The sequence below is a fragment of the Lutra lutra genome, chromosome 14 (genome assembly GCF_902655055.1).
Source record: "Lutra lutra chromosome 14, mLutLut1.2, whole genome shotgun sequence".
Lineage (NCBI taxonomy): Eukaryota > Metazoa > Chordata > Mammalia > Carnivora > Mustelidae > Lutra > Lutra lutra.
Genome location: NC_062291.1, coordinates 77,282,056 through 77,307,118, shown reverse-complemented (window position 1 = coordinate 77,307,118; position 25,063 = coordinate 77,282,056). Strand labels below are relative to the sequence as shown.

Genomic DNA, 25,063 nt, shown 5'->3' with positions numbered 1-25,063 from the left:
CTGCTGTGGGCCAGGCCCCCGGAAGCTGGCTGTGGTTAGGGGCAGATGGGCTTCTTTCCTTTAAAAAGCCATGACGCTGACCAACGCAGCCCAGACACTTGGGACGTGTGGGTGGGGGTGGGGGGAGCAGTAGGCACGGTGGGGGCCATGTTGGACCCGGTCTCCTACCAAACATGAGGGCAGGGGCCAGTGTAGGGGACTGGGATGTCCATTCCCTCAGGGCCACAAGGACAGCCCAGGGGCTTCACCTGCTATCAGATCTGACCCTCAGCCAGCTCCAAGAGGACAGCAACCAGGTTTATTTCTGCTTGTGTGTTGTGGGGGAGGGGGGTTCTCTCCTCGGCACCTAACAGGGCTGGGCCCCAAGCTGGCCCTCCCTCAATGTCCGTTCTCAACATGGGCTCCAGCTCTTCCCACAGGGCACAGGGACACTGGTTTTCATGTCCTCCCTGCCTGGCTGTCAAGCCCTGTGGAAGCCAGGCCTGGGTTCTTGCTCACCATGGCAGGTGAAGCACCTGTCACGGTGCCAGGCACACAGCAAGCTCCCCACTGTCTGTGGGGCAAAGGCTGAATGGGGGCACACAGCAAGCCGTGCGGGGTGATCAGGCTGTGGAAGGTTTTTGGTGTGCCGGCACGTGTCAGCTTATGAGGCAGGGTACCTGGGTGGGCATAGGCACATGTGTGTGCCTACTGGCTCATGCCTTCACAGTATGTGTGCAAGGGACAGGTCAGGGCTTCCCTGGTGTCTGACCAGCAGCACACCCACCGACTTGTGTCCTATTCCGTCAGGATGGCCGTATGGCCTGCAGACAAGGTAACAGGGTGCGGCTAAGGTGGCCTCCAGCCCCCTTCCTGTGGCAGCGCTACCTGGCTCTGGCTGCTGGAGGCAGTCGGGGGTGGGCGCTGGGAAGGACTCCCAAACCACCCAGACGGGGTCAAGTTTTTGCACATTCCTCTGTCTCAACAGCCTGGAGAGCCACTTGCTTTCAACACCCTTTGAGATAGATGTTTTGTTTGGACTTGGCCCTTTGGTATCTTTTCCGATGGTAAAACTATACAAACAGCTGCGCGGCTTGGCTGGGGCCCCGGGCATGGCAGACCTGCCCTGGGGCCGGCGCTCCAGGTGGACGGTAGGGGTAGCCCCTCTCCAGGGCTGCGTGGAGGCCCGGCGTGGGCAGGGAGGGAGCACTTACTGTGCACAGGCAGAGAAGAGTTCCTTGGAGGGCCTCTGTAGGAGCTTCTCCTCTGTCTGGGAGACCAGGTCCTGGCCAACCTGAGCAATGAAAACTGGGGACTGGAGGAAGAGAAGAGGACATGTCAGTGAGGGGCAGGCGTGGGGCTCCTCCTCTCCCTCCTGCCCACTCCACTCCGGGCCCTGAGCCACATGCCACATTCAGGGGCACGCAAAGGTGGCTGGGGTGAAAGGCAGTGAACGAGCCTAGACTTAAGGCCAGGTTTCTGGCTCTGCCACTTTGAGTCTGTGTGATCTCGTGGAGGTCGCTAGGTTCCTCTGAGCCTTGTGGCCCTCATCTGTGGCACACTGAGAATGATGTCCCTGTGTCCTTGGCTTGGGGTCAGACCCAAACAAGATGTATGTATGGAACTGTCCCGCATGGACGGGTTGGTCAGTCAGCCCCTGGCAGCTTGCAGATGCCCCTTCCCAGGCTGGGCCTGTCGGCACAGAGGGCAAGGTGAACACCTGCCCAGCCTCAAGGTCCTGCATGAGAGGGTCTGGAAAGGGTGGAAGGGCCAGCAAAAGCACAGCTCATCAGCAGGGTGGGGGGGTTGCACTCCGTGGGCACAGCTTTGATAGGCTGCCCTGGGTGGTGGTGGCTCCCGTTCCTCCCTCCCTAAAAACCCGTATGAGCAGGACTGCAGAAAAGATGCTCAAAGTTGCAGAAGGAGCCCCCGCACTAAGAAACCGAAAGCCCAAGCACTGGTTTCCCCCTCTGGGTTCACTGTGTGCCTCCATCTCTGCCTCTGTTACACGCAGAAGCTTCTGCGGAGATGGCTGGCTGCTGGGGTGCGGAGGTTGCTTCTAAGACTTGGGGAACTTTCTTGGGAACCTGGCAGCTGAATCTCTTGGGGTAACTCTGGGCTCTTTGAGAGCAATCAAATCCTAACACAAACCCAGAGGCCATGGGCAAATTTGCACCATGAGAGCCGACGGCCAGGCAACCTCGGTTTGAAGGGCCCATGCCAGGCACAGAACAGAGTCCACGGTACGCACGGTAAGGAGCCACCCGAAGCTGTGCTTGGTGCCGGGATGTGACCTGAATCTGGGAGGAGTCAGCAAAGACCAAACACACATGCTGGGCGGGAAGTCATGGGGAGAAACCCCCAGTTCTTGGACCTCAGAAGAGGCAGCTGGGTTGCCCACCTGTACGCACTCCGCTGCACCCGTTTTGCCATCAGACGCCGCCCTGGGAAGACCCGCCCTTACCCGGAGTGGACCGAACCTGGCATCAGGCACGTTGCAGGGGTGTTAAAAGGTGAAGCCAGTGTGGCCCCAACTGAGCACTTTTTCTCCAGGAAGATGGGGAAGACAGAAATCAGGTAATACCCTCGTGGGAATCTCTCTCGCCTCTCCAGGCTGCGTGTGGTGATGTATAAAAAGGGCCCACTGACAGACTTTAAACCAGCAAACTTCCTTTCTCCTCCTCCAGATGGACTTTATCTATAGACCCACTATTTAAAACCAACAGGGTAGCCCAGGTTTGCCTCTGCCGAAGGCCAGCTGTGGTCCGGCACTGCGAGAAACACCTTACATGTGCTACGTCATCTAACCTTCAGCATGGCTCCGCGAGGTGAAGATGCTATAACGTTCACTTCACAGACGGGGAAACGGAGGTCCAAGAATTTCAGTCATTGGACACCAGGTCACCCAGCCAAGAAGTGGCAGACAGGGGACTGGAACACAGGTTGGGAGGGTTGGTCTGGAGGGAGTCTGGTTGAAGATGGTGGGGCGTCTGGGTCCCCTGTGCCCCTCTCATCCATTCCCCACCTCCCAGGAGCCCCTCAGGCCTCAAGGTGGGCAGGGCACAGTGCGGCCCTCCAGCAGAGGCAGCAAGAACTGAAATGGAAGACAACGTGGCTCAACGCCATGAGCCCCCCACGCTCAGAGAGGGAGAGCATCACAGGGCAGGGTCATTTGGGAAAGGCTTCGTGGAGGACAGGATCAGAGCAAAGCGGAATCTGGGCTCAGACTTCCACCCCTCCTGGGCCTTCCCACGGAGGACCATACTCTGCTTCCTCCCCAGCCAATGGGAGGGGCAGCCCAGGGTCCAGGGGGATCCAGCCGTGTGCATGGAGTCCCACTGCTCTTGTGCTCCGCGGTGGGTTGGTGGGAGGGCTCTGGGGATGCTGCCCACGGTCAAAGCCCTAATAGGACTTAATGAGCGGTTTGACGACCATGGGTTTAAATCAGTCCCTGGCTCAACATGAAGAGATGAAGCGATTCCAAGCAAACCCCCTTTCAAGTGACTCCAGAGAGTAGCGCCTCTGCCAGTAAGGGAATAAGAAGTTGTTGGCCCGTTTGAGTTAGGAACTGAAACCCGAACTTGCCAGGGGGGTGAGAGGAGCAGCTGCCCAAGGGGACATTTCCATGGGACATTTATGATTTGCATCGACGGAACTGGAAGGTATTGGTCTTTTCCCTCCAAGTCAGAGAAGTCAGTTTCCAAGGGAGACCCATGAAGGCGACTCTCCCTAGCCTGAGTCTAGCACATCATGGAAGATAAAGTGCCCCCAGACACTCAGCGTGCTCTGGGGTCCCAGCAGCTGCAGCCGCTGCACACCATGCCTGTGGCTTGAACGCAGAATTCCAGTTTCAGATCTCATTCCAGGAAGCTAATCCCTTCCGGTCCCAGGAGGCCTGTGAGGTGGGCTAGGGAAGGGAGGGGTAACCTTGGGGCCAGGTGGGCTCTGGACAGGACTATTACGTGAGAGGGCTCAGGAATGCCAGGAGAACTGTGGTTAGCTCTGTGGCTCTTTCTAGCAGGAACTGTCCCTCTGGGGGGAAGCTGAGGGTCAGGGTGGGGAGAAGGCTGAGGACTGTCCTCCTCCATGTTAAAAACATACCCCTAATTTCTAATCAAACACAAAAAGCCCTAAGGCCCTTAGATATTGGCAGGGCTGAAAGTGGCCAGGAGAACAGGTCTTGGTGGAGGTCTCTGCTACAAGTGGCCCTGGGGTCTGGGACCCTCTCAGGCCAGCAGTATTTTGAAGTGACACTTTATTTCTTTGGTCACCAGATGGTCTCAAGCAGCTCCAGCCAGCAGGCCTTGACTTTTAATACCACAGTGTGAATTTAGGCACCAAGTTTCCTCCGAAATGTGTGGGATTAGCTCTTGGTGGTACCGCTTCTGAGGACAGGAGGAAGAAATTGGGGACAGGGTTTCTCTGCTGGAGGCCATCACGAATGGCCTCCTGATGGTCTGGGGCACGGAAGCTCAGCAGCTGGCCAGCCTCCAGGAGATCATATGCCCAGCCCAGCCCGAAAGTCCACTCTGATGACAAAATGACCCCCAGCTGCTCTTAAGGATTGCTCCGTGGCCAAGTTCCGGGACAGCTTAAGACAGCACGGCGCATCTTGGGGACATGGCTGTGCTTACTGGGGGCTGCTGTCTCCCTTCTGGCCAGACTGACAAGAAAGGACCCCGCTTCCCTGAGGAGCTGTCGGCTGCAGGGAGCGTCTGTCGAGCCCCCGAAATCACACCCGAAGCAAGCGAACCTGCACCCTGCTCTCCTCTGGCTAAGGCTCCTCTCCACCGCTTCCCCCCAAAGTTGCTGGGGAACAGAGGGGGAGTAACGCTCGGGGGTGCTTTGTCCACTCTGAGTCTGTGCCTTGGTACTCAACCAGGAAGCAGGTGATGACCCGCCGCACCCGAGGCTCTGCCCTGAGGGCGCTCCGATGCCCTCCCTCACTGACTTCACCACCAGAGACAGGAAGCGCCAGGGCGGCGATAGCCCAGGCCCAGCTCTGCCTCCACGGCCCGGCAGCACGCCCACAAGGTGGCGCTACGGAGCCCCTCACAGCGCTTCATTGCGCACACTCCCCACAGGCGGTCAGCCTCCTGGGCCCCGGAGGAGGGAGGCCAGATGGCACACCTGAAATAATTACCAAGTGATTCATCTCAGACCTGGGAGCGTGACCTTTGCAGTAACAGTTGAGGGGGAAAATGAGAAATCGGCCTGGGAGGGAGCCCTCGGGAAGGAAGGCGAGCGTGGGACCTTGAGGGAGAGGTCGGACTGACACGGGTGGAGGCGGCCAGCATGGCACGGGCAAAGGCCAGGAGGCTGGTGAAAGCAGGGATGGGGTGCGCAGAGAAAGGAGGACTCATCTAGAAGATGTTAAACAAGCAGCCGACACGGTGCTGCCATCTCTGTGTGGCTGGTTCTCATGGACCTCTGCATCGTTTTAGCCCAAGGGTGGCATCGAGAGGGCAATGCTGCGTCTGGTCCCCAGGGCACTGCTGTCTCCCTCTGCACTGGGACGACGGGCAGTAGGAACGGACGTCATTTCCTGCCTGAGTGAGGAACCCCACATGTCTGAAAACCTTGCTCCTGAAACATCTGCTGGCTTCAAAGTCTCTGGTTTAAAGACGTCAGACTGGAGAGGGAATCAGCTGTACGTGGCTGGTGTCTCTAGAGTCACCCGGGGATGGAGGCATGGGTGGGCTGTGAAAGGCTCTTCGGAACTACCTCCCACACCTCCTTAGTAGTGGTCAGTAATCCTGAAGCAAGTGCCCCTGGGGTCACCCTCAGAACCTTCTGGAAACACATACCCTACACTTGTTCACAGATTCAGGACCCGAGGTGGAGCAGGAGGAAGAGATCACAGAGGGCTCAGCTGATTCCAGCCACTCATGGCACAGATGGGTTACCTGAGACAAAGGACCAAGAAGGGAAGGGACCCCTCCAAGGTCACTCTGTGGCCCATGGTGCAGCCAGGATTAACACCTGGAGAGGGTCCATGGCAGGGCTGAGCAGATCGGAGCTGCAATGGCCCTGAACCAGGTGTCCTGGGCCAGCTCTAGGGGAAGGACATAGCTTTGGTCTCATTGGTCCCACTCAAATCCAGCTTGTGCCCACCTCACAGATGGGACATGCACATACAGCAAGCCTAATCCTGGTATCTCTCCCACCCACCCCTCCACTCTGTCTCCAACTCACCACCCTGCATTCAAGAATTCTCTTCTCTCACCTGCTGCCACTTCCTCTTGCAGTGACACAATGGCCCCCAAGGGAGTTTTTCCATACCACACAGCACAGATGGTCCCCACTCCAAAGGACAAAGCCCACTGCCCTCTTGACCCTGGCCCCAAATGCTTGTCTCAATCTGCTTTTCCCTCCAGCCTTCTGCTCATGGACACTCACCCCACATTCGTCTCTTCCTGGGAAGCTCTAGCTCTCTAGCCGCTGGACCTGTGCTCGTTCCCTTGGAAGAAGCCCTTCCTGCCCCATCAGGGCATGTCCAAATTCCACCCAGTCTTCATGACCCACTTCTAATACAACCTCATCCAAGCTGATTTTCTGAGCAGGCAAGACCTTCCACCCAGTCCCACCTCCCAGTGCAAGTGTCACCGACACCATCACTGCCGTCTCTTGAGCATCTACTGTATGTTAAGTCCTATAAGCTTTTACATGGGGTTATCTTTTTTGATCCTCTCAATTAGGTTTTAACTATTACAATCTCCATTTTAGAGATGCATAAATAGGCTCAGAGAAGTTAAGTAACTTGCACAAGCTCAAGCAGCTAGCATGGGAGCAAAGACACGAGTCAGAGAGCCTTATCACTAGGCACCACCATGTTCTCCAAGAATGTCACCGTCCTTCTCAGATCTTGTGAGGTCGGGACTTTGGTCTTGGAGGCCCATGGGGGCTGGAAGATAAGACGAAATGGACTCTGTGTGTTTGGGTAAATGCTATTTGTATAGTGGTGTTGGACGTACCACATGTGCACGCACACGCGCGCACACACACACACGCAGGCTAATGGCCAACATATGCTTCGGTTCACCATATGAAAACATCCCACCGAAGAGCTCCGTGCTCATTAGCCGCAGTTGCATCAGTGAACAAAAGGTCAGCCCAGGAGACTGTCCGCTCTATCTCCAGACGCAAGCACTTAGTGCTTAATGATGTGTATATTTTCATATGTGGGCAGCTGACATTCCCCATGTAAACTATTTGTAATTTCCCAATGTGGACAGACTCCGCTTTCAGGAAAAGCTGAGCGGGATAAGGGGTTCTGGAGGGCCCCCTGCCTTCCAAAAAGGGCTGCTTAGAGGTTTGCCTGTCTGGCCCATGCCAGAGTGGAGGCAGCTGTTCCTTGGCGGGGCCACCCCCATTTCCCACTTCTCCTCCAGGACAGGAGCAGGGGAGGGGCACTCCCACAGCCATACCCCGGCTGCCCCTTGACCCTTCACAAGGGATCTGCATCAGCCGTGGGAAGCCCTCATATGGAGCCGCCAGGGCCTGGCTGGGGGCAGGGGCGGGGACAGGGACAGGGGTGGGAACCAGGCCTCCAGCAGGAGCCAAGGCCAGAGGTAGTTGTGGGTGCCTGCAAGGGGGGCCGGCCCGATAGTTACTGGCCCCTCGATGTGAGTTTTCCCACAAATGTATACATCTCTTGCTCCCCAGAACAAGGCCAGCTGGTGGAGTTGGTGATTTAGGGTCACGGACGTGGAAACAGCTCCAGACAGCTCCTTGAAGGGCAGGAAAGCTGCTGGTTCCCGTCTCCTCCAAATTGGCTACGATGCTCGGCGAGCAGCCAGGACTCCATACATGCTTCTAGCCAGAACAGTCAGGAAAGGGGGGATCTGAGATTCAAATCCAGGCCTGCCCGGCTCCAAAAGCTCTGATCTCTCTGCTCTGCTTCACTGATGAGAACCGATGATGGCACACAGTAGATGCTCAAAGTATCTGCTGAATAAACATGCGTGCATTCGCATTCACTGCAGGGGAGAGGCAAGCGGAGAGCAGGAGTGTCTTCCCCACCAGAAGCACCCTCACCCTCCGGTCCACCCTAACTTCACCACAACTGGGCCAGAGTTCTTGAGGGTGTTCTCAGTTACAAAGGGTTGGAGTGCCTGTCTCAGGCAGACACTGTGGGCTGGAGGGTTGGGGGAGAACCTGGAGCTGCCCTTGTGGGAAGCGTCCTGGTGCCAGCTTCCCCAGCCCATGTACAGCCGGGGGGCGCTCTCCAGTTTCATTTCATCATATCCCCACCCTTCCAGTAAATTCCTCCTTTGTTTGAGCAACTGGGAGTTAAGTATTTGCCACTTGCTGCCAATAATCCAGACTAATTCACTACCTTGTAAAATTAGGAGGTAGGGCAGGGGACTAGGAGGACCCTCCAAACACGACCCAAAGCACCAGAGGCTTCCTCTCTCCTCGCTTTTTCCTCCTTGCCACCCCTCCGACTGGCTGGTTCTGAGTTCTGGGAACTAACTCAGCCCAGCCTGCCTGACTCTAAGGACAGGCCCTGGGACTAGCAGGAGGGGGGTGATGGGGGCTCGTTTCAACCCCAAATCCTGGCTTGTCCAATCACGACCAGGAGACAAAGGAGGGAGTTTACTGAACGGCAGCCTTGGACAGAGTTTTCGTCACTCAAGGGCTGGTTTAAGATCTGGCTGACAGGAAGAGAAAGCACCATTCTTCCACCTTTTTAATCAAAACCTTCCGCGGCATGTGGGAAAGCCACTGTCGTGCACTCTGGGTCCGTCTGGAGCAGTTCCTCTCTCCCACCACGGCCAGGCAGCAGACATGATCCACGAGCCCCAAATAAGAGCAGAACTGAAGGACAAAGTCAGGGTTTTGTTTTCTTGGTCACTGGGAAAAATAAATCAGCCCAGACAGAAGCCTGTGAGCAGTGCCATGGGCTGTGGCTGTCTCCACGCAAGATCTGATGTCTGTGCCCTCCCGCTCTCGGCCGAGATCTCGGCCCAGGTCCTCCCCGAGTGTCTGCGTGGTCAGCCTGACTTGTGGCCTGGGCGCCGTGCCAGATGCAGCCCCGCTGGGCAGAGACACAAGGCTGGACAGGCAGCTGGTGGCCACAGGTCCTTGGGGTAGAAGGCAAGAAATGGATTGTGAAGAAATCGTGAAGAAAGAGGCACAAGAAATGACTGTGCCTCTTTTGAGTTCTGAGGGAGCTTATCGCTTCCCCTCAGGGTGGGCACAGACTCCAGTCAGAAGCGAGTCACTGGAGCAGAGAAAGCTCAAGCTTCAGGCTCTTTACCTGCAGTCCTGGGGGTTACAGAGAGCTCTAAGTTGCGGGGGGCAGGAAGCGCTCCCACAGTGGCACTTCTGGTAAAGCGAGATCTCAGGTAAAAGGCCCGAATCTCCAAGGCTCTAGTCATTGGTTGTGATTTCTTTTCTCACTCTCAGGAAATACTTTTGTACTTAATATTCTTTTCCATTTTGTAAGTGGACGGTCTCCAGGTTATTTACCCTTCAAGCCCCCTCCAGACCTGGATCCTCCGTCTCCGACAGACAGCACGGTGTCTCAGAGGGGCCTTCTCCGGAGGGACCCCCGGGGGTCCACCGTCTGCCCGCCACCAAACTGTTAGGAGCCAGATCTTCACCTTTATCTTTCCATGACGAACAGCCAAAGACCCAGAGTCCGAGGAGCTCCGGGGGGCTCCCTGGAGCTTCCTGCGGCAGAAGGAGAGGGTGCGGAAGCTGACACCCGGACACGGTGCTGGGAAGTAACCTGGCGTCCTCTGTGAGGCCCACAGTCCCGCTGGGACACACATACACGCGACCACCCTGGCACTCTCCCTGTCTTTGGGCAACAACCGTTGTCACCGCTGTGGAGATAGCCGGTCACCCCGCCGGGCCGGGAAGACACTGCAGGGGCGGGAGTGGTCTTTGCAAGCAGAGCAGAGGCGGCGCTGCGAGCGGTCGGAAAGCCAGGAGCCTGTGCTTCTCCCGACGGGGTCCAGGCTGCTTTAGTCCCTCGGCCACGCAGGCCCCCTGACGGTCCATTCTGTGCTCGCGGCATGAGCTCCACCCCAAGGACCTCGTAGATCACCTTACTTGGCCAAGGGCACGAAGGAGTTCAAGACCGGCGGGGACAAAGGATGGCTGAGAGTGACGCAGCCTCTCACCCCCAGAAGCAGCCTCATCAGACACGAGCGGCTTCGTGGCGGAGGGGAGGTCTGACTCAGGCCCGAAGGAAGAAGGGGGTTTGGCTGAGCAACGAGGAGGACCCTTCGTGTTTTTAGCTGCTGGGATTTGCATACTGAGAAGGATTCTGAGAAGCCCACAGCTCTCAGAGAATCAGTTCTTTTCCTGGCACTTTTCTGGACAAACTTAGGATGGCAGGGTCACCTGTGAGGACCCCAAACAGCAGCGTCACAGAGGTCACCAGCCGAGTGAGGGGCCCGGAGGCCAGGAAGCGCTTGGCTCCAGCCCTGTGCGATGGTGCCCCGCTGACCTGGCCACCCCCAAGTCATAGGGCGTCACGTTTCCGGGGTCAGCAAAGTGGAGAAACACAGCCCGTGAGAAACAGCCACAACCCTTCAAGAAGGAAAAGCAGATTAGGGCCTAACGGGTCTTGACCCATATTTCCTTTGCTGTTCAAGTGGCTTTGCAGAAATGAGGAGGAAGGAGTCTTAAGGGTCGGAAAGAGAGAGAGGGACATTTTTAAACATTGGCAGAACTTAGCCCGGGGCCCAGAGCACTAGGCAATTTTAATGAGAAAGAAAGGAAAATACATGAGTGACCCTGACCCAGGCCTCGACTCTTTACGTCAAAAGCTAGAACCGATAATTCACAAAACAAAACGTGCCTGGGCGGGAGTGAGGGGCCAGCCGGGCTCTGTCAATTTGATAATCCCTGGCCATGACCTGTGGGCCCAAAGCACTGGATGGGAGATGACATGCTGTTTACCCAGGCTGCGCTCACTGTCGGGACCCTCAGGAGGGTGACTTTTTTCCTGGCAAGTTGCTTGAATCCAGCCCTCTGTGCTCTGGGTGAGTGCAGCCGTGGGCAGGTAACTCGGAGCAGAGCTCTGGTCAGAAGGGGCCGGTTGCAGGACACTCACGGCGGGGAGTGTCCCTCATTCCTTGTGCGTGAGAGGCCTCGGCACAGCAAGCCAACTTTCCATCTGCCAGAATACCCTCCCTCCTGTTCCTCGGCTTCCAAACTGGCTTCAGTTTGAAATTGTGTTGGAAATATCTTGGCGTTGGAAGATTTTTCTCAAGTGAAGATTTCATTCCATGGGGCTTGGGAATGAAGGAGGGGCAGGACTCTCCAAAGATCCAGGGAATTGAACTGAAACCCCCCACCCCCTACCCCCCATGATGTCATTGTTCTGCCCAAGGCCCAATCAGGCCCCGTGGTGAGTCAGCGGAGACCAGCATGGCTGCCCACCCAGGGCAGATCTGGGGGTGGGGTGGGGAGAGACTATGTCCTCAGGAAGCCCAAGGCTGATTTCTCTGTCTCCAGCCACTCTAAAGAGAGGAATGCTGAGCAGGAAATACTAAACACACACACACACACACACACACACACACACACACACACACACACACACACACACAGAAATGGGGATCAGAGGCAGAGCTGGCTCCACCGGCATCAAAGAAGCGTCCCAGTGTCTGACCTGGAAGGTCAGGAGAAAGGAAAGGGACCCAGACGGGCATGCTGAGAGGAGCCCCTGCTGACCCAGCAGCCTCAGGGATGTCAGAAGGAGCAGAAAAGAAGTCAGGCTGTGGGCGAAGAGAATTTGTTTTCCAGGAAAGTCATGAAGAGAAATAAGTATGTCTCTTTGAAGGACAATGACACAGTTCTTAAAAATGCCGTCAGAGAGACCGTGACATGAGACCATGCAAATGACACGGTACGAAGTGGAAGCTGAGCCCCAGGTTGGCCCTGAGCGTGGCCAGCAGCCGGACAAGGGTCGGGAGGTGGCAGCCAGTGTGCACAACTTACAGATGGCAGCACCCTTGTCCTCCCAGACCTGCTCATCCCTGCAGCACCTGGGAAGCTGATCTGGGTGGGGGGGGGTTCTGTCTCTGGCTAACTTTAGAGAAGACAACGCAGTGGAGGAGACAGAGCACAGGCTCTGAATCAGATAGACTGGGCTTGTAGCTCAGCTTCACTCTCCTTCTGTACTTTTTTCCTTTTATTGTAAAATATTTGTAACATAAAAATTGCCATTTCAACAATTTTCAAGTGTACAGTTCACTGGCAATAAATATATTTATAATGACAACCATCACCACCATCTTTTTCCAAAATTTTCTCATCACCCTATTAAGCAGTAACACCCCATCTCTCCCTCCCAGGAGCCCCTGGTAAACCGTAGTCTACTTCTGTCTTCACAGATTTGCCTATGCTGACATTTCGTATCAGTGCAATTACACAATGTGCGGTCTTTTACGTTTGGCTTCTTTCACTTTGCATAATGTTTTCAGGGTTCACCCACGTGGCAGCCTGTGTCAGGATTTTGTTCTTATTTACGGATGAATAATATTCCATTGCATGGACAGGCCACATTCTGTTTATCCGTTCATCTGTTGATGAGCACTGGGTTCCTTCCACCTTCTGGCAACTCTGGATAGGCTGCTGGGAATGTTGGCATGCACACATCTGCTGGGGTCCCTGCTGTCCATTCTCCCAGCCTCCCCTCAACAGCTTCGGGCCTCTGCCAAGCATAGAAGGCCAAATGTGTCTCCTACACAGCACGCCCAGGAAGATGGGACAAGAGAGAGGTGTAGAACATAGAGCATATCGTAGGTGCTAAATTAACCTGACCCGCTCACACCTGCCCCATGAGAATCCACCCTTAGTAAAGGAAAGAGCTAACAAGATTCCCCTTCAAGGGTCTCCATTTAAAAAGCACGGGTGCTAAGTGATGTAACTTTCAGCACTAGCAGCTTTTCTGCTTTGCCTGGATGCTCCAAACGTTGCAGCATTTAGACACACATAAACCCCCAAAATAAGAGCCTTGGGAGAACTGAAGACCAGCTGTGGGCCAAAGACAGTAGAAATCAGAAAACGAAGTCAGTTCCTTCCAGTGCCTTCTCTCCAAGCTTCCAGCATAGGGTTGTGGAAAGCCTGGCAAGGAATGGTCCTGCCTCCTCTCCCAAACCATGCGAACCTTGGAGGGGAGGGGTGCAGCCCCTCTCTGGGCCTCAGTTCCCTCACATAGGGAATGAGAAGTTGGGCTTAGCTCAGGTTTTACAGCTGGGTTCCACCAAGCCACGAGTGTTCTTTAAAAGCCAGGATCTGGGGAGGAGGAGGGAGGCAAAAGGGGGTCCAGCCTCCAGGCCGCTCAACCGTGGCTGGTCTCTGTGTCTTTGCATACTGGAAATATGTAGCTAAAGATATCCACAAGGCCCTGGACTGGGTACCTCAGCCCGAGACTGCCCTGGGTGCCTGGGCCCACCCCAGGAATCCTCTATCCCCTCAGGGTATATGGGAGGAATGATGCGCCAGGATGGGCTCTCGGCTCCTCTCCCAACGTACCAGGATTTCTGGAGGCTGTAACCTCCCTTCAAAAGGCAGCTTACGCAGCAGGGGACCTTCATGGGGAGCGGTGCCATGCTGGGCACTGGGGCGAACTTGAAGTGACCGAGGAGCCCTCAGAGGCCCTTCTGTTCTCCAAGCAGTACTCTAGCTCCCTGGTGAGTGCTCCTGGGTCATTAAGAAACCCTCAATCAAGAAGAGACTTAGGCAGAGTCCAAGGCAGGGAGCCAGGTTAGGTGATCTTAAGAGAACAGGATGGGGGGGCGCCTGGGTGGCTCAGTGGGTTAAGCCGCTGCCTTCGGCTCAGGTCATGATCCCAGGTCCTGGGTTCGAGCCCCGCATCGGGTTTTCTGCTCAGCAGGGAGCCTGCTTCCTCCTCTCTCTCTGCCTACTTATGATTTCTCTCTGTCAAATAAATAAATAAAATCTTTAAAAAAAAAAAAAAAAAAAAAGAGAACAGGATGGGGTAGGGTCAAGAGCACAGATGGAAGTCTTAGCTTCCCCATCTCAGCTATGTGACCTTGAGTGAGTTACTTAACCTCCCTGTGTCCATATCTTCATTTTTAAAATGGAGACAACAACCCATGGGATAGATATGAGGCCGAAGTGAGTCATTTAGAGCCCTCAGAATCCCGTCCGGCACACAGTAAGAACTGCTCCTGGGGCCGCAGGGGTGTCTCAGACGGCAACCCGGCCAACCTCCTCACTCTACAGATGGAAACTGAGGCCTAGGGAGACCAGGCATCTGGCTGTGAGGAGAAGGAGAATAGGCAGGCTTTGGGGCTCAGGCCTGGCTTCAATTCCCCACTCGGCCCAAGCTTGGTGTCCTTGGGCAATTCTTAACCCCCATCAGCCCTTGCTTCTCATCCGTTCAGACAACCGCCACAAGGACCGAGTGAAACAGGGAACACGAAGTTCCAGGCATGCAGCAGTTGCTCAATAGATGCTAGCTCCCTTCTGTCTTGCCCCAGCATAGCTAGTAAGCGCAACTGTGCCTTTATTTGTTTTGCATTCTGCTCTCTGCTGCTCCCAAAAATGGAAGAGGAAGATGTCCAGCCTCCCCTTCCCCACTGCTGCTTGAGAAAACTCAGGAAGTTCCTCTCTTAAGTTTTCTTTTCAGTCCTCTTCGACAGAGTCATTTGGCAGGGCTGTGGCGAAGTGGGAGAAGCCAGGGTGTGGGCCCAGCTGCCCCCCTCCCAGCCCCGCTGCCTGCGGGGATCCTGCCTTGCCGGATCCTGCAAGGAGGGGCTCAAGCGAAGGCGACCTCCGAGTTCACTGGATTCACTGATAACAGGATGGAGATGCTCTTCTAGGCATCTTCTGGGAGACAGACGAGGGCTAAGCAAGCTAGCAGAGATGAAATGCTGGGTCCAGGGCCAGTGTCTGGAAGCCCAAACCCCATGGAAGATGGGGCAGGCACTGGGAAGGGAGTGATCTGTCCCAACCACCCATATCCCATGCCCCAGGTTGCCGTGGAGACCAGGAGTGGTTAGCCATTGGCAGACTCTCTAGGCCAGCTCCCAGCCAGTCCCCAAAACCCGGGAAGGGAGATGAGGAATGAGCCTGACTCCTAGTCCAGTGCTCCTGGCTCCAGGCCATGCTCTCTCCAGCAAAAAGCCAACGTTTATAAAGTGCATCTCAGTTGGGAGGTAGTTAGCCCAGCAGTTTCCGAAGATGATGGGATGGTCTTAGGGGGTGCAGGGACACAATTAAATGACACTGAATCACTCAGTGAAAAAGGTATTCCCTGTTCAGTTCTCCTTTGAGCCTCCTGTCATCAAGAAGAAAGCCTCAGTGTGGGGCACCGTCTTGCTAACACATCTCCAATACTCACTAGTCTCTTCCAAACAAAGAGAAAGGTGGCTTTAGGCTCAGAGCCTTAAGCAGGCAAAAGAGGCTCTGGGAGGACTTAACGCCACTTTCCCAGTTAGCTTTCTGTATGACAAACCAATATTGGCTTTCCAAGCATGTTCCTGACACAAAGTTTTCTTCTGAAACTCGTTTATTTTAATTAATTACTTTTAAAAAGATTTTATTTTTAAGTAACCTCTGCAACCACGTATGGCCCAAACTTACGACCTTGAGATCAATGTTGCACGCTCCAGGGACAGAGCCGGCCAGGCGCCCCAAAACTCATTGATTTTAAACAGAAAGACATGAGTTAATTTAAAAGAGAAAATACTTATATAACTAATTGCAAGGGCGGTCTGTAGATACAGCAGAGACTGTGGAGGGGTGGTAAGAAGGAAGGCTGGCCATGAGCCCATCTGCGCGCCATATTTATCGTCCCCATACTCAGACGGGAGAACGGAGGCTCCAGGAATGTACAGCAGGAAGGTGGCAGAACCAGGCTCCATAGGCTCCTAAGGGCAAGGACCGAAGCTGCTGATGGCCCCCAAGGCAGAGAAACAGTCCCCCCCGAAAAGCTAGCCACCTTGGACTAGCTCAGACTCCTAATCGGCTGCCCGGCCGGGAAGGGGGAGGTGCCGGTGAAGTGAACAGGGGCTGGGGCCCGGACAAAGAGGAACTTGGAATAATTATTATTTCCTTTCATTCAAGCTCTTTACTTTTTACAAGGTGGATGTTTTCCGGAGAGCCACACCAGCACTAGGAATAGATTTCTTTTGTGCAAAATCTCAGGCTGATGGGTAACTTCCCCTTAACAAGAACAAACTTCCCTGCCTTACCCTATCATTGTTTACAGAAGCAAAGAGGCCTGTGTCTGTGTGGGGCCCAGAAAACAACATCCTGCCAGCAGACCTCCAGCAAGAAATGCCCTCCAAAGCTGCCTGCCCCCGGCCTTTTCCAGCATCCCGCAGAGGCTCCCAAGCCAGTTCAAGTCAGAAGTCTGCCCCAACCCACCAGCGCACCTTGGTGTCCCTGCCCGCTTCAACAGGACCCTCCATCAGGTCTGAGCTGCCCCTGGAGTCTGCTGATAATATATTAAAACTGGGAGCTACCCACCAGGTCTCAGTGCCTGGGGTGGTGCAGCTCGAAGATGGAGACTCGGCACCACTGCTCATGGACCCAGTGAATCACAGGTCCAGATGGGCTCCAAATAACACTGCCGAAGCAGGATACGCAGGACCTCACCTGAAGCCCTGCCTCCATGATTTGAAACCAGCCTCTTCCCTTCCCAGACTTTAGTTGCCTGATCTGTAAAATGGGTACACTAACACCCAGCTTGGAGAGTTGCTATGGAAAATCAAAGAGTAGATCAGTATGATGTCATTGCAGTGTTGGACATAGATGGCCTAAAGGACAGGATATTGTTATGTCAACCGGGAGGACTGGAATAATTGGGAAGGACCAGGCCTGGCCCTGCTTCTCCCAACAGGCACGGGGGCTTGGATTCTCCAGAGGAAGACAGATTCATGGGCCTAAGATGTGCTACTATTTGTTTACTTTGTCCCTATATGCACTCTGTTCCCCCAAACCCTGAGGCCTTCTGACAAGGAAAGATAAGACAAAATGAAAGCAAGTCATTTAAAAAGAAGTACTGAAAATGAATCTGAGTCTTATCAAAATTAAAAACCATTGTGCTTCAAAGGACACCATCACAAAAGTAAAAAGATAGCTCACAGAATGGGAGAAAATATTTGCAAATCATGTATCTGATAAAAGACTTGTATGCAGGACATACAAAGAAGGGTTCGGATTCAGCATTAAGATGAACAGCCTAATTTAAAAATGAGCAAAGGATCTGAATAGACATTTCTCTAAAGACGATCTAGAAATGGCCAATAAGGACGTGAAAAGATGCTGAGCACCATTAGCCATTAGGAAAATGTGAATCAAAACCACGATGAGATACCACTTCACGCCCTCAAAGATGAACACAATTAAGAAGACAGAAAATGCCAAGTGCTGGTGAGGATGCAGACAAATGGGAAGCTTGGGCACTGCTGGTAGGAGTGGAGAATGGTGCGGCCCCTTCAAAAGCAGTCTGGCAGGTCTTCAAAGGACTGAACACCGAGTTAGCTATGACCCAGCCACTCCACTCCCAAGTGTCTACCCAAGGGAGATGAAAACCTACATCCAGGTGGAAACTTGTATGAATGTCCACAGCGGTATTATTCATTCTAGCCTAAAAGTGGAAATAATCCAAGTGTCCATCAACTGATGACAAGATCCATAACAATAGGGTCTATCCATACAGCGGGATATCATCTCACCATAAAGACGACTGAAGTACACCTACGTGTTACAACACGGATACACCATGGAAACATTATGTTCAGTGAAAGAAGATACAAAAGGCCACACACTGTATGATTCCATGTAGACGAGATGTCCAGAACGGGCAAATCCACAGAGACAGGAAGCAGATTAGTGGGTGCCTGGAGCTGGGAGGAGACGGAAATAGGGAGTGACTGCTAATGAGTCCAGAGTTGCTACTGGGGGTCATAAGGTATCCTGGAAGCAGACAGTGGTGGTGGTTGTACAACTCTGTGACTATTTTAGGCCAACCGAACTATACACCTTAAAAGGATGGATTTTGGGGCACCTGAGTGGCTCAGTGGGTTAAGGCCTCTGCCTTCGGCTCAGGTCATGATCCCAGGGTCCTGGGATCAAGCCCCACATCACGCTCTCTGCTCAGCAGGGAGCCTGCTTCCTCCTCTTTCTCTCTGCCTGCCTCTCTGCCTACTTGTGATCTCTGAGTGTCAAATAAATAAATAAAATCTTTAAAAAAAAAAAAAGGATGGATTTTATGGTAGGCGAATGGTAGCTCTATAATACTAACATTTTACAGTCCGAAGTGATGGATGATATATCACACCGCTTTCATTATCACCTATTATTATTATTTATTACTGTAATTAAAAATACGGCCCAGCCCACCCCAGCTCAGAGCAAGCCTGCCCCCTCCCCACCCCACATGCAGCCCCAAACACCTATATCACCTCTGTTCTGTGGGTACCTGGAAGGTGAACTGCCCAGATCGCTACAGAGCCCAGCACACAGATCTGATCCCACCAAGGGGCCTTACACCTATGAATATTTCTATTCTGAGACATGGCTGTCTCACCAGCACCAGAGGACCAGCCTGTCATACAATGCTTTTGGTTTGGGGTTTGGGGGGCTGAAAAGGCAGGCAGGAAGCTGTACACGCCGTACGCCGCCCCGAATCCTTCAGCCTCCCTTGCTGACCAGGACCTCCAACGAGGCAGTTAATGCTCATGCCCTTCCTTCACTCCTCTCCTCCCCTTTGGCAGTGACCACAAGGCAACATCTTCAAGATGATGAGGCCGGAAAAGCAGCCAGGACCCCTGGTCTTCACCCACGAGAGTTGAAGACCTGATCAGACTGTGCATGAGAAAGACAGAATCTCTGCCGTGGGACGCCCCTGAGATTTGGGGGTTGTTTCTTGAGGCAACTAGGATTAATCATCCCGACGAATGAGCCGCTTTCTGATGAGCCTGGGCTCTCTGGCCAGCCTCTGTGGCTGGGGGCCCTCCAGATCCCTCCTTGGCCTCTCTCAACTCCACAGCTGGAGTTCATGTCTGAATGATTTCCTCATTCAACAGCCTAATTTTGAAAGCACAGAGAGGAGGGGAAAGTCAGATGCTAGCCACCACCGAATATCTAACGCGGACCAGCTCCTAAATTCAGTACTTGCTGGTGTATCTGTGACCCTTACAGCCACCCCGCCCACTTGACAGACGACCCGCCCGAGGCACAGGAAGGCTAATTAACTCTCCCAAGGCCGTGCAGCTAAAGCAAACCAAGTCTGGCTTCCAACCCAGGTGTACCTCGTTCTAAAACACCTTCTCAAAGCGCTCTGCTGCCTCCGTGTTAGAGCCCCAACACTTCTGGTGCGCTCCAAAGCCCGCCCAGGGCTGGTGTCTCTAACAGCCCCAGAGCGAAGCTGGCCACGTTTGGGCAACTGATGCAAAATCTGGGCAGCGTCCAAGGAGTGGGCTTTGCCCCCTAGGAAGGAAGCTTCTCACCAGGGCTGGAAGAGCCTCATCACACAGGGAATGAGAACTCAGCTCCAGGCATAAAGCTCTGGCTTCGAGCAGGGACTTTCCAGCCAGACTCTCAGCAAACACACCGTGTCAGACACCAGGGAACACAAGCCAGCCAAGTGGCAGCTCCCCAGGAAAAGACACGAGGCAGGCAAGGTGAGGGGCCCACAGAAGGAAGCTTCCCAGGGCCCCCTCACTGTCTCATTCAAACCAGCTCGAGAAGATTGAGAGCCAAGAGTCTGACACGGCACCAGTGCAGGGGACCCCCACAGAGAGCGATGCCGTCACCTCTGCCCCGTGAGCTAATAAGCCGGCCACCTGTAGCCATGACCTTCATCCTCTGCGCGCGCTCTGTCTCTCTCGGGTGTGGGGGCAGGGCAGCCACTCAGGAGCTCAAGAGGAAAACCAGGGAGTCACCTAGGACTCCTTCTGCCCATTCTCCTTCATGCCCTACACCGGCCGTCCCCTAGGAGTTCCCTCTTCCTAACGTTTCCGGAGACCCTTGTGCCACCATGTCCCTAGGGTGGTGTGGCCCCCAGCATGGGGCACGGACACTCCCACAGTGCCTGCAGCAGCTCCCTAGATGGTCCTCTGGTGCCAGGAATCCTTTGTTCGGGGACAGTCCTGCGCATTGTAAGGTGCTCATCGGCACCCAGGCCTCTGCCCATCCAATGCTGAGCACACGCTCCCAACCAGTCTCTGGACGCTGCCGGCTGTCTCCCAGCGGGGCAGGACAGCCCCAGCTGAGAAGCACTGCTCTGTACCTTTGCCCATGAAGGGCCCTTCTTTCCTCTCATTCCTGACTGGCCTTCCCCTCACCACGTTAACCTCTGCTGCAGCCGCATCACCTCCCAGAAGCCTCCCTGGCTCCGTCAGGCCGATGGAGGTCAGCTTCTGTGCGCACACTGCTGCCCCTGCTCCGTCACACAGCGGTGGACTGACCCACGGATGTGCCGTCACCCCATCTGCAAGACGGGCTCCTCGGAATCCCCACGGGGTCACGGGAGCACTGGCTGCGGGTCCCTGGGTAAGCACAACAGGGCAGCGCGCAGAGATCCCCCCAGGTAGCTGTGGTAGCGTCTGACCAGACGCAAGGGGCTGCGCGCAGCCAAGGTGTCTGGCTGAGGAACACAGAAGGGAAAACAACAACAGAGCAGGGTCTAGGTGGAGGGCCTTGTAGGAACAGCCTGAACAAAGGCTACAAGGTGTGGTCGGCGAGATGAGGCTGGGAATGATGTGGCCAGAGCCCAGGGTGGGGCTTGAGGGAGAGGTATCAGGAGAAGGGATTTTGAAGCAGAAGGAAACCAGGTCCTGAAGACCTTCGGAGGTCTTCTGCAGTCGCAGAGGTATCCAGCAGGATGTAAAATTTAGGGGGGAAAAATTTTATGGTCAAACAAGTTTGGGAAATGCTTTGTCTGCAAACAGCTTTCTCTACTGCAGGACTTCTCAGAGCCTTCAGTAAGCTCACATGCCAGGTGAATCTTTACAAGCACATCGTGCCCCCCACACGGAACTGACTACAGAGCCTCTCAAACGATCAGCATCCTTCGGCCTGCCCTTTGGAAATGCTGCTTGGAGCTGAGACACGGGAGCTGTGACGTAAATAAGAGCTCAAGGTAAGGACAATCTGGGTTTGGGGACAACAGCTCTGGGAGTTCTTCAAAGACCTCAGGGCCAACACTGGGGCCCAGCCACTAGCCTCACCCAGCCCCTGGCTCCCCAGCCGTAGAGCGTCTGCAGCACTGAGAGGTGAAAACAGCTCCGGAGCGATTGTCTACAGGAAGGACTGGGAGGCAGTGCGAAATTTATTGTAGGAAAACAGTCACCCCGCGGGACTGCTTCGACCTCCTCCCCCAGGCCCCTGGGCCACGACATATGGTGTGGTTTAAATTTTTTAAATTGAGGAGTACTTAAGGAAAAAATGTTGGCAGGCTTGGAGGCACTTGTAAAACCGTCTGAGGTGATGAAGAGTCTGGGCCGCATCCCTCCAGGAGATGGAGGCAGTGCTGAGCAGGGGCAGGGAGGCCCGGAGAGCCGGACGGGGGTCGCCAGGTTTCTGCTGTGTAACAGCCCCCTGCAGTGGCCCCTGGGTGGGCCGAAGGCGCCAACAAGGCTGGACAAAGGAACCACATCATCCTCACTGTGGACCACAGCCAGGCCGGGGGCAGCAGGAAGGCAGTGAGGGACCAGGTGTGGGAATCAGGGCACCACGGGGTTAGGGTTAGGGCAGGGGAGACTCAAATCCTGGCTGCAGAACTTGGGACAGTGACAGCCCCTCTGGAGCGGGCCAGTCGGTGTGCCCAGGGCGGCTCCTGGCCCTGACCAGCATCTGGGGCTTTTCTGAAATGTGCAGAAGGACTGGACTGCTTGCCCATCATGTGCAGAGAAGCGTACGCTTATGAAGGAAGTAGAAGCAGAAAGACACCAAGGAGAAGCAGCATGAGGACAAGTCGGGGGGGGTGGCTTGGGGGGAGCGGGAAGAAGTGACAGGCGACCTCTCTGGGTGTGAGGCTGAATAGGCAGCCCTGAGACGGCCCTGGCCGCCTGCAGATGCTGGAGACGAGCACACCTGCTCCAGAAGAGACCCGGTGTGGCATGAGAGACTCCGGGGTAGGGGGCGACCCCAGATGCTCAGGGCCCCCTTGGCCTCCATAACCCTCAAGGGGGCAGCGAGGGTGTGGGGGGAACCAGACCTACCGAGGACCCCTGGAGCCCTTGCTGAAAACATCAAGGTGGGAGTTACAGTCCTCAAGGGATTTCCATGTTACATCGATAAAACATACAAATCTGTAGAGATGGTCTGTATGCGCAGGGGGGAGGAGGCCTGATTTTAAACTCTGAAGGAGTTACCGTGTGTGTAAAGGCGTTAGGTCACCCTGGATGCCCTTGCAAGGGGTCATGCGCTGTCAGAAGCCCCCAGAGCCTACAGGAGCTGCCATACGTGACTCGGATTCCTTGTGTCCACAGCCCTGTCTCTGAGCAGTGGCGGCAGACCTCTGTGACTGCATTCTGCCTCAGTGCCACTGTGAAGGGACCCGGCTAGGTGACAGCACCCCCAAGAAGGCAGACTGGCAGGGCAGAGGCTGCCATTTATCCCAGGGCTCAATGTCACGTCCAGGGGGTCTCTACACCCCGTTGGCAACACCTCTCCCTCTGACCAAAGCGTCTCTCATCTTCCTCATTGTTTGGTTCTTATCTTGGGACTCACTTGTCATTCCCTCAGTGTAGGCTTGGAGAGAACGGAGTCTGTGAAGTCTGTTTGCAGGGACCTAGTGACATTATCTTGTCAAGCCTCCCCCCATTTTATAGCAGAGAACACTGAGGCCCGGGAAGATGAAGACCAAGATCACGTGGTAAATTAGGGGTGAAGCCATTTCCTGACCCACATGCCTGTGTGTTGCCGCCCCCTGCCACACTCTGTGAGGACGGACCGACAGGATCCTGTCACAGTGGCTGCGGTAGCCCCAGTTCCCTGGCAGCCTGGGGACAGAGCGCGTGCCCAGATGCTGGGTAAGGACAGAGCCACCGCTGGTTCACAGGGGTCCAGGACATACCCAGATGCAGGTCGCATCTCAGGCTCCTAAGGCCTCTAGGAGATAGGTCTGGCAGGGGGGACCACTTTTAAGAAACAGAAACTGAGGCCCAGGGAGGGAACATGACTTAATTGTGTAGGTAGAACAGCTGCGACTAGAACCCCAGGCTCCCGCGGCCAAGTTGTGAACTGGACAGAGACCACGTTTGTCTGTCAGGTTGGAGATGAGAAGGAACAGGCTTCAGGGAAGCACGGTCTCCAGGCCCCGGGGGGTGGCACTCACTCTCTGCCTTCAGCACTGGGGTGGGTGTGCCCCTGAAGTCGGGTCCTGGTGGCCCTTGCCCTTCAGGAGACTGCAGTACGCGCTCCCAGTACTCGGCATTCTGTGTGTATCAACCACTGCTGCCCCCACCGGCACAGCCTCAGCCACTTCCTCTCCCTCTTGATCACCCCCAGACCCTGCCGCTCTGCACCAACCTCTCCAAACCGCCCCTGCTGTGCCCCTTCTTTCGGCCGGGCGGCCCTGGTCCAGCTACAGACACTTGGGTGTGGGCCATGGGCAGCGTAAGGGTCCTGGAGGGCCTGGGGCCCAGCAAGTAGGCCTCCCCACCCCACCCCGGGCGCGGCCTGGCCCACCTGCCTTGGCCTTGCCCGTCCGGGGCACTCTCTGAGGGAGGATGAGAACGCTGGATCTCTGGAAACCAAGAGCAGCCTCTAGCTCTCTACGGGGGCTTTACAGCTCCCCATACGGCCTGGCTAGGATCTGGGGCCCATATTCCTCCTACTGTGTGTGGGGTTTGGGTGGTGGCCTCTTACCTTTGGAGTGAGGTACTTGGTCATAACTTCCTTCCCTTTTTCCCCCAGTTTTTCATCTGGAGTAACTTCATATTCTGCCTGAAACAGAAGAAGGAGAAGAATAACAGATCTGCTCCTGGGCTGCTTCTAGTTACACAAGCTTCATGGCCCCTGGAGAGGACACCATGGAAGTCAAGTGACCACTCTCTCCCCCACGGAGCAGGAAGCTGAGGCCCAGACTGGGGAGAAGACCTGGCCAAGGAGCCCCAACATTCAAGGCCAGCCTACTTACTCCGCACCATCCGCCGACACGTGCTCATTAGCACAGGCGCTCTCCTCTCCGGCTGCCCATGAGGCTCACTGAAGCAAACACCGGTGCTCGGGCCCCACCCCACCCCACAGACTCCGACCCTCTGGCCAGGAGGGCAGCGCTCTGGGCAGCTGGGTTGAGAACCACTGACTCCGATAAATCACAGGAAGCCACTGGAAAATAACGAGCCACCAAACTACAAGGTCCCCGAGAGGCTGCCTCAGGTCACTCAGACCTCACGGCTTCATGACCTTAGATGATTTCCTTCACCTCCATAAAGCACAGACTGAAGAAGGCCCCTCTACAGGGCAACTGTGCAGACAGAGTGTGACAGCGCTCTCAGCCCGGAGCCAGGCACATAGTAACACTCGATGAACAGTTGCCCGATTATCACCGTTGTCATTATTGTACCTTGTAAGACAAAACGCTATTAAGGATGCCTCACCTTTTGCAGCTTTTCAGCTTATAAAAAGAACATACAGAAATTTTTCAGATGTTTAGAGGGTGCACACACACACAGAGGGAAAAAGACAGGCAGACTCCCCGCTGAGCAGGGAGCCCGATGCGGGGCTTGATCCAGGACCCCGGGATCACGACCTGAGCCGAAGACAGACGCTTAACCGACTGAGCCACCCAGGTGCCCCTTTTCAGATATTCTTATCTGAACCTCAAAAAAGCACAGGCAATGATTCGGGAGGGTAGGGTCTCCCACTACACCCCTCCGTCTGCATATGACGAGCAGGGGGCTCAGCAGACTTGGCCAGAGTCACACAGAGGAAAAGCCGGGCTGAGGCTTCCGTCTCCAAACTGGAGCTCTTTCTCAACAATTCCAAGGAACTTAGGACTCCAGATCGCTGGCCAAGTCAGCAGGACCTCCAGAAGACAAAACTTTTTATTTTCTTTGACCGTAAGAGGGGCTCCTTCACTCACATCTGATGTACTTGCCAAGAGGATAAAAGGCCTCAAGTTAGCAAGAAG

At 54.9% G+C, this 25,063-nt stretch overlaps 1 protein-coding gene across 4 annotated transcripts in view; it reads right to left on the bottom strand.

Annotated features, from left to right (window-relative positions):
• Nucleotides 1–25,063, bottom strand: part of GRK5 (G protein-coupled receptor kinase 5) — a 216,882-nt gene that overhangs the window by 27,712 nt on the left and 164,107 nt on the right. For 3 of the 4 annotated variants that reach the window (XM_047701332.1, XM_047701331.1, XM_047701333.1), the window contains 2 exons: nucleotides 23,797–23,874; nucleotides 1,194–1,294 (listed from right to left, as the gene is read on the bottom strand). In XM_047701332.1, the coding sequence (XP_047557288.1) occupies nucleotides 1,194–1,294; nucleotides 23,797–23,874 (179 nt within the window). Of the gene's footprint in view, nucleotides 1–1,193; nucleotides 1,295–23,796; nucleotides 23,875–25,063 lie in introns of those variants that run through there. The other variant, XM_047701334.1, reaches the window with a different exon arrangement.